General features: G+C 37.3%; 1 protein-coding gene across 5 annotated transcripts in view; it reads right to left on the bottom strand.

Annotated features, from left to right (window-relative positions):
* The window catches only part of FRYL (FRY like transcription coactivator), a 302,188-nt gene that overhangs the window by 92,179 nt on the left and 196,150 nt on the right, over window positions 1-13,859 (bottom strand). For all 5 annotated transcript variants that reach the window (XM_062213674.1, XM_062213678.1, XM_062213676.1 and 2 more), the window contains 7 exons: window positions 11,060-11,163; window positions 10,758-10,866; window positions 8,853-8,939; window positions 6,441-6,612; window positions 5,844-5,976; window positions 2,456-2,563; window positions 562-799 (listed from right to left, as the gene is read on the bottom strand). In XM_062213674.1, coding sequence (XP_062069658.1) covers window positions 562-799; window positions 2,456-2,563; window positions 5,844-5,976; window positions 6,441-6,612; window positions 8,853-8,939; window positions 10,758-10,866; window positions 11,060-11,163 — 951 coding nt within the window. The remainder of the gene's footprint in view (window positions 1-561; window positions 800-2,455; window positions 2,564-5,843; window positions 5,977-6,440; window positions 6,613-8,852; window positions 8,940-10,757; window positions 10,867-11,059; window positions 11,164-13,859) is intronic.

The following is a 13,859-nucleotide window of genomic DNA, read 5'->3' as shown; positions in this document are numbered from 1 at the left end:
CACAAAGTGTGAACCAATAGCATGGCATCACCTGGGAGCTCATTAAAAACAGACTCTCAAACCCCTAGTGATCTGAATGCTCATTAAAGGTTGAGAAGCTGGGCTGGCTCAGATGGTCCAGCTCTAAAATTCTAAGGCTCTATGATTTGTAACATTATCGTAAGTTAACAACTTGAGCACTTCGTATGGTTAAGAAGCACAGATACTGTATACATGAAACAGGGATTGGTGATGTGGATAAAACAATCAAATAATACAAACCGAAGATTCCTAAACATTATTAATATATCACCTTTAAAAAATTGGAGACAACCTAAATTATCAAAACTTTCAATGAAAATTAAAACTAATTATTAGTAAAGGAATTAGAATGGTTAAACACACAAATGCTAAATATATTTGCTACATGAACTATAGGAAAATTAAGGTATTATAAAAACATTGAAAGTGAGTAATACTAATGAAATTTTTACTGTTTAAGAAAGTAAATCTATATTAACATCATTACTAGTCATTTATCACAAACCACATACAAACGGATAAGACAAAATAATTTGGTACCTGTGAGTCCTGGTTTTTGTTATGCATTTGGGCTGCTTGTTTCCACTGATTTATTAATTGTACCAACATTTTTACAGCATTATCAAGAAGTGTGGGATGGACATCCGTCACCTCACGAACAATAAAATAAACAAATCCTGAAAGAACATCCTCCCGCCAATCTGGAAAATCAAGCATTAGTGCCTGCAGAGTATTGAAAGCCAGAGCACGCAGTTCTTCATCCATATGAATTGTGAGCCTACCAAGAACAAAATTCCATTAGAAGCCTCAAAACCTTTCCTATAGTTTTATCATCTAAAACCTAAAGCCAAGAACTTAAAAAAAGTATCTATTTAATTGTTTTGTGAGAAGATGATAGGATCCAGTGTTCATTTTTTGTGTCACATTCATCCTTAGGCTAGCCTATACTCATTTGTTTAAATTGATATATCAATCTATTTATACTAGTAGATATTTTTACTATAATTCAGAATAATAATTTTACCTTAATTCAACTGCTGTATTTTAGAAAAAAGTACAGATTCCATATAAAAATTCTTTAATCGTTAAAATACATGCTGTTATCCTACAACCAATCAAAAATTATGTCCAACAACATAAGATCTTAGCACTGCCTCACATTTATTTAGTCCTTTACTTTGAGTGGACAGGATACAGTTCAATCATTCCTTACATGTTGCTGAAGTGAGCTAAAAATCAGACAGTGGACTGTGAAGGAAACAGAAATCAAGAGGGATTCAATTGAGCAGAAATAATTCTTGTAGGTGAGAGTGAGTAAATTTGGGGATAACATCTTAAATGGTGGATGCCTAGAAGAAAATGAAGATGTGTAGACTCAACACATAAAGCCTAAAGAAAGTTCAGACTAAGTAAGTTAGAGAACAGGTTATATAAAATTACCTTTTAAAGACATTAGACACTATATCTCAGGGAAGCCACCAATGTATAATACTATATAAATAGAAGTTTCTGATTTATGGTTGAAGAGGTTTGATTTAGTGATCAACTATAATGCCAAAAGCACTAGAGTCTAGAAACAGTGAATAAGTAGGTAATGTAAAAATACGATAGAATTACATGCTTGGGAAGCTGGAGTTACCCATGACAGAGAAGGAAATTTTTCTGGTTTAGCAAAAAGGGAAATAACATTGTCTTTTTTTGGGTGAACACAGTCCTGCTCTTCACTAAGCCAACTTTCAACTGATAATGAGACTGAAGAGAAAATGTTTTACACCCAAGAAGATTTGGAAGTAAGCCACGAAGCAGCAGCAGTTATATCAGCACACTAGAAATAAACAGGGCCAGATGATTAAGGATCTTTAGCTCAGTATTCAGTCCCTGATGATGGCACCAAGGGAGATATAGAGGAAAGAAGCATGATAGTGTCCCATGAGGCTGACTTCAAAGGTTTTAGAAAGTAAATCAAATAAAGGATTTAAAATGTTTTTAGTACTGCCTTTATAGATAGATAGATAGATATGCACACATCTGAGACAGAGCAAGCAAAACAGACAGAAAGGGAGAGATAAACACAAAGTTCCCATCTACTGATTCAGTTCTCAAATGCCCACAATGGCCAGGGTTGGACAACGTCTGAAGCCAGGAGCCAGAAACTCAACCCAGGTCACTGATGTGGATGGCATCTGAGAAATCACCACTGTCTTCCAGGTTCTAAATTAACAGGAAGCTGGAGCCAGGAGTCAGGAGCCACAGCCAGGCTTCAAACCCAGGTACTATGATAACAGGGATTTGGGCATCCCAAATGGCAGCTTAACTCCTAGACTAAATGCCCTCCCCAATTACTGCCTTTATAGTGATCATAGTTAAGAGATATATTAGAAATGAAAAGGGACACAAAGACATAAAAATTCACACAGCAGTTATTCTTACTTACCTTGCTAATAATTCAATGAGATCAGTTCTGCTCATACCATCAGGAATCAACCTTGGAATAGCAGCAATGCAAGTTCTAAACAAATCAATTTTGGGTTTTCTTTCTCCCCTGAAAAATATATCACAACAGGATTTAATAAGAAGTATGTTACACAGACACAAACATGAAGATATTTCAAAAAGATCATGGAAAAACACAATTAAAAAGTTTTAAATTTTATTTTATTTTTAAAGATTTATTTATCTGAAAAGCAGAGTGACAGAGGGAGACCGAAACAGAGAGAGAGATCTTCCACCTGCTGGTTCATCCTTCAAATGCCTGCAACAGCCAAGGCTAGGCCAAAGCCAGGAGCCAGAACACCATCTGGATCTCCCTGGTGGGTGGCAGGGACAAAAATACTTGAGCTGTTGCCTCCCGAGCACATTAGCAGGAAGCTAGATAGTAAGGAGAGGCAGGACTCAATCTCAGGTACTCCAATATGGAATGTGGGAATCCCAATTGGTGACTGAATCCACTGTACCACAACACCAGCCCCAGGTAAATTAATTTAAAAATCTGTGCATAGGACTGGCGCTGGGGCATGGTGGGTAAAACTGCCTCCTGCAGTGCCGGCATCCCATATGGGCACTGGTTTGAGTCCAAGCTGCTCCACTTCTGATCCAGCTCTCTGTTATAGCCTGGGAAGGCAGTAGAAGATAGCCCAAGTCATTGGGCCCCTGCATCCATGGGGAGACATGGAGGAAGTTCCTGGCACCTGGCTCTAGATCGGATCAGCCCAGTTCCAGCAGTTGAACCAGTGGGTAGAGGACTTCTTCCCTCTCTGCCTCTGCATAACTTTGCCCCTCAAAAAAAAAAAAAAAAAAAAAACAAAACAAAACAAAACACTGCACATAGTTTTTTTCATAATACACAATTTCTGTGAATTTTGAGGACCCCTATTATGCATGGATTTCAAAAGCTTTTGGACAAAATGAACTTATTTTTTAATTCTATTTTCCACACACATTTTGAATTACCCTAATACAATTTAATTCTACTACATTTTCTTCTAGTTATTCAATAATTTATTTAAATGTCTAATCTCTTACTTCACTAATTTTTTATATTCCATATTTATTATATTCCATATACATTTATAAATATTCCATATTTCAAGGTGAGGCTTTTGGTTGGTTTATTTTATCCCAATTGTTCTCCAGTTGGCCTAATAAAATAATCCTTGTATAGAAAAGAATTTGAGGGCCGGCACTGTGGCACAAAGGGTAAAGCTGCTGCCTGCATTGCCAGCATCGCATATGGGATCTGGTTCCAGTCCCAGCTGTTCCACTTCCAAGCCAGTACTCTGCTATGGCATGGGAAAGCAGCAGAAGGTGGCCCAAGTGCTTGGGCCCCTGCACCTGCATGGGAGACCTGGAACAGGCTCCTGGCTTCGGATCTGCCCAGCTCCAACCATTGTGGCCATTTGGGGAGTAAACCAGTGGACAGAAAAGTCAATCTCTCTCTCTTCCTCCCTCTCTCTCTCTCTGCAATTCTGCCTTTCAAATAAATAAATAAATCTTTAAAAAAATTTATCTTAAAAATAATTTGGAGGTTCTCAGTATTTCGGGTCAGTATTTATTACAGTGGCAATAAACTTGCTACCTTCTTTTGGAAATTTTCATAGCTCTTGCTCTTATTAATTAATTTTTTTTAAACACACTTGCCTCTTACCTCTAAGATCTGTTTGACTTATTTGAGCCAGAGGTAGGCATGTTTTTTTTAAAGATTTATTTATTTATTTGAAAGGTAGAGTTACAGAGAGGCAGAGGCAGAGGCGGAGGTGGTGGTGGGGGGTGTCTTCCATCCGCTGGCTCACTCCCCAAATGGCTACAACAGCCGGAGCTGGGCATATCCGAAGCCAAAAGCCAGAAGTGGATGCAGGGGCCCAAACACTTGGGCCATCTTTTACTGCTTTCCTAGGCCATAGTGGAGAGCTGGGTTGGAAGTGGAGCAGCTGGGGCTTGAATTAAATACACTTAGTTTTTTCATACCAAAAGCAGGGCTCAGTCACCCTTGCCAGTTTCTAGTTCTACCCTGCCATTCTGTCTGATCTAGAAATCTACTTCTGTTTGGTGGCAGCCAACCTATGGGGCAGCTACATACAACCCATGTGACTGTTCCCACGCCCCCATGTGACACGTCCCCCATGCCCTAGGCATACACGTCAGGGACCACCTTTCTGTCACAGCACCACCTCCTGGAACTCAGGCTGCCTTGCTTTCAGCCACCAGTTAAAAATGCTCAAGGGAAACCTGTTAGGACAAGGCTCTGGATCTGATTAAGGTGCTGATCCACAGGGTCCTTTCTCCCTCTTTCCTTGTGCTGCCTGACCTCTGGATGTGAGACTTCCAAGCATGCTGTGTGTAAATAATCTTCATTTCCAATGCCGTCTCTCCTAATCATTGAAGGGGCATTCCCTATCTTAAAAATCCAAGACTGAAACACGCTGGAAGTGAAACTCCAACTGATGGTGATGACGCGCTGACTGCAGATTGGTGATCCTGCTGCCAATCAAGAGGCTTCATGGACAGTGAAAAGAAGTGAATGGAGGCAAATTTACCAACAGAAATAAGCAAAGTGGATCTGGGGAAAGGAGGAAGATTTTCCATGGAAGTAATATATGCAAAACACTTCACGTTAAAGGAACTCTCAGACATATTAGTATACAAGAGTATCTACTACTTCATATTAAGTACATTGAGAGACTGAATGTCCAATTTGGTGTTCCAAAACATGTAATGCAAATATTAATATGCCCACAAAAAATATTCCCCCTTAGAGAGAATACAGATGCTTTCTAGCACATAAAAGAAATTGTCACCATAAAATACATCTCCTGGTGGAACAATAAGTTAGAAATATGGTAGGGCAACAAATCCTGACAAGACTGAGCGTTGTGGGGATGAGGTCTTATTCCTCATCCTAGTTTTTCCTTCTGTATCTCCTGGTTCTCAGGAAACAAAAATACCAGAGTTTAGAATTTTCAGAATTTTAAAATTATTATTATTTATCAGATTTCTGGAAATAAGAGCACTTATCTGAGTCAATAAATGCATCAAACCCACATACATCTGGGGTCACACTAGGATTTCTGTAGGACCTGGCCTTGTCATTGGCAACAAACTATACCAGGACTCGGGGTGACTTCTGCTATATACACTAGTTTGACAGCCCTTTAAAGAATAAAAATTGAGCAACATGGGAAAAAACATTGCATAAAAACTGCAGCAGATGGGCTATGGGAGAACTCCAAAAGGAGAAAGTGAGGAGACAGGGAAGTAAGATTCAACCATCTGCACTCTGTTATGAAAACTGAAGCCACAGTGAAGGTAAATCATTTACTACATACGTAATCATATCTTCAGGCTCCTTGTTAGACATCTGCACGCTCGTCATACACATCGGTCTCCCAACTTCTTTGTCCAAGTGTCGGAGAATGCTATCCAATGCTTTTCTTACTTGGGGATAGTACACTGACATTCCTGGACGGGGGAGGGGGGAAGCTCACAGTTAGGAAATGTCAGCAGTGACATGAAGAATATCCAGTTACTTTCTGTAATAAAAGCCCATCCATTTTTAAATGACATCAGCATATCGTTCTCACAAAAGGAGTTTTGGCTGTGAATATTCTTCTCCCTGATGATCAGCTTCAGGATATGCAATAATTAGAAATCGTGTAAAAATTTTGCAGGGAACTAAAATTAATTCAAAGAAAATACAAAATGCAATAAATAGCATCTTGTGAGAAGACAATGGTTTAACCAGAAGATTCTTACATGAACACTTACATGTTATCAGAAATATATTCATTTTGCATTTCTCTATATACTAAAATAACTGTATTAGGCAAATATATACAATTTATACTTGATTGCAATTTCTACAAAACATAAAACCAGTCCTATAGCTGATCGATCAGAAAGAACTGAGACTATTTAAGACTCACCGATGACTTTTGCTTCTTCATCTGTCAGGGTTTTGTTGAGAAAAATTTTCTTGACCCGGAGAGTGTTCCCTGAGGGCAGAATAACTCCCGTGGTCGGCATTGGCGGCTCCCCATCCTTCTGCTGCAAACTGTCCGCTATCACCAGGAAGACCCTGAGGCCGATGTTCATTCTCTTCAGAGGAAAAAGTTTCACAAGGAAGAAATCACAATTATCTTTTTTTTAGTGTTAGAAATATCTCATCAAATGACACCGGGGGGATGGATGGAAGGAGGTCAGAAGGGAAACTAACTTTCTTGTCCCACATTTTTAGCCAGTTCAGGCATTAGAGTTTGCTTTCTTGTCAAATCCCACGTACTACCCATACCCTTCAGAAGTCCACTGGCTCTCCCATTCTCAGGCTTAAATCAAGCCTCTCCCACCCTTCTTCAGTTGTCCTATCCTCTGGTAATGACCTTGTCTCCTCCCCTCTCTAAGCACAAAATTTATCTCTCACTCAAAAAAGAAAAAAACATAAACTTTACTCAGTCTGACTATGAATCAGACCGGTCTACTTGTATCTGCACCTCTTCTTCCTCCTCTTTTGCTTTTGTTACAGTCTGGTGGGTGACAGTCATCTTGTTAGAATCCCAACTGCTCTTACATTTTCTGGAACATTATACCGTCAATTATCACTTCGCTTTCTTGCATCTCCCACATTTCTCTTTCAGCAGAATACACCCCAATTCTCTTCACTATTTTCATGGAAGAAACCGTCATCCAAGGCTTTGCTAGAGTTAATTGTCACTCTTCAGTGGCTGCATTGCTCAGGATAGGGGGCCTTTTTGCAGTATCCTATTTGGTATTTGAGCAGCATGGCCACTGTGTTCCTTCTCTTCTGAACGAGTCCCTTCCTTGGACAGCTGTATGTCGCATTTGCTGTCATCTCTACCTGTGTTTCAGGCTTAACCTTCTTTACCTGTATGAAATGTCTCAGGAAATGGACCTCATAGGCTGCCTTCTCCTATCATTATGTGTTCTCTCCCAAAGCAAGTTAGCAAGTTCATACATTTACGAGGATTCAATTTACCATTCAAACCAGATCACCTGCAAATTTTGTTTTTTAAAGTGAATATTGTTCAAGCTGAGTTTATACAGCCACAATAGTGAGTTTTGTTTTGTTTTTGGTAAATTTTTAAAATTATTTTTTATATAAAAGCAACAAATCTCATGTATTTCATATGTAGTTTTAAGAAACCCACAAATTTTAAGCCCAGCCTCTCCTCTCTATGCAGACCCCAGATCCATCTGATATCTCAGTTTACACATGTCCAAACCAAATATATGGCCTTCTCCCAAAACTGGGTTCTTTGCTAGTGTTTCTTTTCTTAGTGAATAGTTTCCTGTGTGCACCACCACTATCCCAGGCCAAACTGCCATAATCTCTGACCTGTGCTCCTGGTCTCTAAAGTAGAATATTGCATCTCAGTGGGCAAGGAAGTTGGGTTACAGGAAGAAAATAAAACTTTTATTTATATACTTTTGTTATATAAATAAGATTAAGTTTTACTCATCATGATATATGATGTTGTGCTAGTATCCTCCCATAGTCTAAATATCAGAAGGCGTCTTCAGTTTTATGATTTTTGTTCCTGGAAACCATGTTGAGTATATTATCTACAAAAAGTCCTGTTTCCCCACGTTGAAAATTTGTGAGTAATTATTAATCTATCACAAGCACCCTACAAATGAAAACTTCCAATATCTTACAATCAATTTGTTAACCACACAAACATATACCTTAGGATTTGACTATAAGAAGGACCAGCGAAGTTATTATAAACAGAACATGTATTTTGCTTTTTTTAATTCTCAAAAGTAACTAGCTTCCAATAAGCAATTAATAGGATGTTTTGAAGTGTCCTGAAAATTTAATATCTAAAAAGTAAATCAGAGTTTACTAGTGAATAATGGGGCTACAAAACTAGGACACACATTTATCTTTTGTTGTTTTGTTTTTGATTGTAAGCATCACCTGGGGAAAAGGATTTGTGTCTACTTTTTCTCCAACACTTACAACAATGGCTGGCTCATTTTAGGTGCTCAATAAATAGTGAATGAATGATATTTACTAAAGAACAGCTTACATTTACATAATCTGAAGTAAATGAAAGCTGAGATCATGTCACAAGTTTTTGAAGACAGCTGAATTGGCTAATCTGAAAATTTCCCTCTATGATTCTCACCATGCTTAGCACTGCTATTAGCCCATTCAGCTGGTGATAAGAAAGGTTAAATTACATATCCTAGATCACAACTGTGGTTAAAGGTAGAGCTGAGACCTGGACCTAAGAGTGAATTAGTATTCTAGAAACTGTACTCAAAAAAATAAAGAGCATACAGTAATATGTTACTAAATTATATATCATTTTTACCTCTGGATTAATGGTGAAAGTTTTAGTAGATTTTCCAACACTGAGAAGATCAAATATTATTTCTTTCATTGCAAAATCCAAACGTTCCTAGGAAAAAACTTAAACCAATTAGTAAATCCTTGAACTTGCTATTGTATGTAAGATGTAAAGCTAAGAATTATACATATAATGACAACAATACAAGTTTGTGTCTCTAGAAGTCCATAAATCTAGGGGCCAGTGCTGTGGTGCAGTGGGTAAAGCCACTGTCTGCAATGGTGACATCCCATATGGGTACCAGTTCAAGTCCCAGCTGCTCCAGTTCCATTGCAGCTCCCTGCTATGGCTTGGGAAAGCAGTAGAGGATGGCCCAAGTGCTTGGGCCTCTGTACCCACGTGAGAAACCAAAAAGAAGCTCCTGGCTTTTGGCTTCGGATAGGCTCAGCTCTGGTCATTGCAGTCACTTGGGGAGTTAACCAGCGGTTGGAAGATCTCTCTCTCTCTCTACCTCTCTCTGTAACTCTGCCTCTCAAGTAAATAAATAAAATCCTTAAAAAAAAAAAAAAGTCCATAAATCTAGCTGAATAGAAAAAACAAACACGAATTAAAACATATTTCTCTATCTATCTATCTATAATTTTGTCAGCTAATTGAATACCCAAATCAATAGTATACAATTAAATTTTTTTTGAGAGGCAGATAGAAATGAGTGACTCACTCTCCAGATGCCCACAACAGCCAGGGTTGGATCAGGCCAAATCCTGGAGCCAGAAACCCAATCTGGGTCTCTCGTATGGGCAACAGGGACCCAAGTACTTGTGCCATCATCTTCTGGCTCCCAGGATATCCATTTCTTGTGAAGCTTTTGACTTTGTTTTGTTCTAATTATTTTTTAAAGATATTTTATTTATTTGAAAGGCAGGATGACAAGAGAGAGGGAGAGACAGAGAAAGAGACCTTCCATCTGCTAGTTCATTCCCTAAATGGCCATGATGGTCAGGTCTAGGTAGGGCTGAAGCCAACAGCCAGGAACTCCATCCAGATCTCCCACATTGGTGGCAGGGGCCCAAGCACATGGTCCATATTTTACTGCCTTCCCAGGTGCATTAGCAAGGGGCTGGATCCGAAGTGGAGCAGCTAGCACTGGAACCAGCACTCCAATAACGGGATGCTGGTGTCACAGGCAGCAGCACAACTTGCTGTGCCACAACACTGGCCCTGTTTTCATTTTTAATTTACTTATTTTATTTATTTGAAAGGCACAGAGACACACAGAGAGAGATTTTCCATTTGCTAGTTCACTCCCCAAATGTCTGCAACAGCTGGGGCTGGGTCAGGCTGAAGCTGGTAGCCCAGAACTCCCATGTAGGTGGCAGGAACCCAGTTGCTTGAGTCATCACCTGATGCCTCTAGGGTCCATACCAGCAGTAAGCTGGAATCAAGAGTGGAGGCAGGACTTGAAGCTAGTACTCCAATATGAAAGAGAGCAGGCACCTTAACCACTGTGCCAAATATCTGTTCCACTTAGAACTTTCTGATGTATTCTTGTTTATACAAGCTGTAAGTAATTTACTGTAATAAGATGGAGTTTTTAAAATGTTTAACACATAGAACATGGTGACATTTATTAATACTGAGTAATAGTGAAAATAAACATTCATATAAAATACAAACTTAAAAGAATGCTAATAATAGTTTGTGAAAAAATGTTTATTTATTTTGGTGTAAAAAGTTTTTGAAATCCATGCATGGTTGTTTATCTAACATGTATTTTCTACAACCCTTCTGAAGAGACCCTGTGTACATGGATTTCAAGTTTTTGCCCCAAAGTAAACTTTTAATTCTCATATTAATTCTGCATTTTCATGAGCTTTTTGAAGTGCCCTTGCACATACATATGAGTGTATTAGGAGTTGAAGCACTCACCTGAGCAATGAACTGAATAATCTTCACAAATATGTTGAGAGGTGTGTCACGAGGAACCACACTTCGCGAGCCTTTTGGAAAAAGTGCTGACACTATGCTCATAAGACGACTGTAGGAACAAAGATTTAGTTATAATGAGAGTAAGACATTAATAGTGTATTAGCAAGACATTCTCTCCTATTCTGCATAATGTCAGGAGAGTTACTTTGTTCTACCAGGTATTTTATAACGCTGACTAAAATTCCCTTAGTGTGAAATTTTTAATAAGGTTTTATTTTAAATGCAAAAACAAAGGCACTCACCTTTGAGTTACAGTGTTGCTTTCACATTTTATTCTAATTACATAAACCCACAACAATCTATACAAAGATTCCAGTGCAACTCGAGACATTTTAGGGTCTTTATTCTATTTGAAAACAAAAGAGAATAAAATACTTATTAAAATACTTGCAATCATTTGAGATCAAATACATTCTCTGTCAACAACTAAAAGCCCTCAACCTTTTTTTTTTTATTATTATTAACCTAAAAAAAGAGTCAAATGAGTACATATCTTGTAAGTGGTAAGTCTGAGAAGTCTTCAAAAGCTCCTGCAAAATGCCCAATATCTTTTCTCTTCATTTGTCCACAAACTTTTTGAAGCTCTTTGGATAGATAGCTCAAAAGTGACTATAATCAAGGAAATTCTGAGCCTTTCCTTTCTTTCACAATAAAATACTAGGATGTTTTTAATGTTTTCAAGAGCTCCAAAATAATACATATATCAACTTACTTGATAAATAGTTCACATAATATTGGGGGGGAGGGATCTTTAAAAAGTTTGTGGAAAATACACATTATGAAAAAACTATGCATGGATTTCAAAAAAATTTTGCATCAAAATAGCTATCTCTCAGTTCCCTTTTCCATGAACTTTCTGAAGTATTCTTGTATTGACATAATAACAGAAGGATTACTCATCCTTAGAGTACTTCATTTGCAGCCCATAGGCAGTAAAAATAGAGAACACCAAACAGTATTATAGTCATTGCATTTATAAAGTAAAGCAAATAGTACCGAGTTTATATCCTTATGAAAGATGGGGAGCCAAGTACATGGATTCTGGAGTTAGAAACAAAGGGGCTCACATCCAGACCCTGTCCCTGGGCACTGTTATAACTTGGTGTGCCATGAAACTCTCATCTCCACAATAAAGAAATCATGGTACCTGCCTCACAGATTAACAAGCTTAATCTCTGTGGAGCACTTGGAACAGTACATAGAACATGCTGAATGTTCACTAGGTATCACATGTAATACTGTTTTTTATTTATAGTTGGAATATTTTTGGAATTATTATTACTTAAAACATCAGGAAATTATTCCATATCAATTATAATTTGACTACAAACTTTTTCTTCATTCTGTTATAAGAACTAAAGTCCTCACATGAACATAATCATGTTACGAACTTTATGAATTTTGAAAATATAGCTAATAATTTTCTTTATTAGGAAAAAACTCTCCATATATCTGTTGATTGGTTGTGGAAGACATTGATTGATTTATAAATTTATAAGTTAAAATTTGGCTTGTAGGATATCTTATTGTTAAACAATTTTTTATATATGTGGCAAGTAACAAAAATTTTTAAAAATATTTTACTTTATACATTCTATTTTGTTGTCTTCCCTAAGATACAGATTAATGGATTTGATATGATTTAAAAGCAATACAAAAAGACAAATAAGAATGTTTTTAAAAAGGACATACCCACTAAAAAATGTATCAAGATAAAGATTTAATAGAATTAAGAGTGGAAAGTCAAGTACTCCATTGGTAAGAGCCTTAGTATCGATTCTTCTCTCCATTGTGAGATCCATAAAGACCCCAAATATCAAGTAAACTTCCCAAGTAGCTTTCTATTATATTTGTTGCCAATACAACCAAAATAACATAGATTGTGTGCTACTAACAAAACATAACTTTCCTTTCAATTATTTAAATCTAATTTATCAGATATCAAATTATGACTTGAGCCAAGGGTTGGGAAGACAGAGATGAACAGAGCAGAGAGGATTTTTAGACCCGGGAAGATATCCTATACGAGACTGTCATGGTGGATTCACATTAAGATCCAAGAGTACTTCAAAAGGTGTGTGGAAAAATGAAAATAAAGATAAACTTATTTTGGTGTCAAAAAATTTCTGATATCCATGAATAGTTTTTTCATAAAATACACTTTCCGCAAACTTTTTCAAGGCCCTACATATACTTGAGCAAGCCACAGAATGCAAAGCACCCAGAATGAACCTTAATGTAAACTATGGACTTTGGGTAGCAACGTTGGTTCAGCCATTGTAAGAAATGCACCCCTCTGGTGCCAACGCTGATAATGGGGGAGGCCATGCTGGAGTGGGAGTAGAGGTATCTGGGACACCTCTGCATTCTCCTCTCAAGTTCATTTGTGAACCTAAAGAAACTATAAAGCAAAGTCTTCAAAACCTTACTTCAATTAGATTTTTAGGTATACACCAAATAAAATTTTCATATTAAAATTTCAAAATATCAAGCAAAGCTATACACCAAAAATATTTAAGCCCTATTCCATGCAAAAATTGTTCTCATATAAATGACTGGATGATCTTATATGACCTTTGTTCTCATTTTATATGTCTCTTCAATTTTTTCTGCTGTGAACTTACAAAACAATTTGTTTGAAGCCGAGTCAAAAAGTTTTTAAAAACTCATTCTTCAAAATCATATTCAAAATCTAAGCTACTGTCTCCTTAACCTCATAGGAAAAAAATTTTAACATTCATTTATAACTGCAAGATAATGTAAATCAAAGTATTTTAAAATGTTGGATTTCAGCATCACTTCTATCTCTTATATTTCTCTTCTTGAGGCCACATTAACATTAAACTTTCTGCCTTTCAAATTAAATAAATCTTTTTTTAAAAAAATATTGAACCTTCTGCAGAATGCACCTGCTGTGTGCTACTCTTCTTTTACAACACTAGAAGCAGATCTGAATAAATACATGCAACGCAGCAATGGGTAAAGGAAAAACAAGTCACACTTACAGGAAACAAAGCAGTATTTTACTTTGTAAGGTCAACC

This window comes from Lepus europaeus, chromosome 16 (assembly GCF_033115175.1).
Source record: "Lepus europaeus isolate LE1 chromosome 16, mLepTim1.pri, whole genome shotgun sequence".
In the NCBI taxonomy this organism is placed as follows: domain Eukaryota; kingdom Metazoa; phylum Chordata; class Mammalia; order Lagomorpha; family Leporidae; genus Lepus; species Lepus europaeus.
This window is presented reverse-complemented; position numbering and strand designations above follow the sequence as displayed.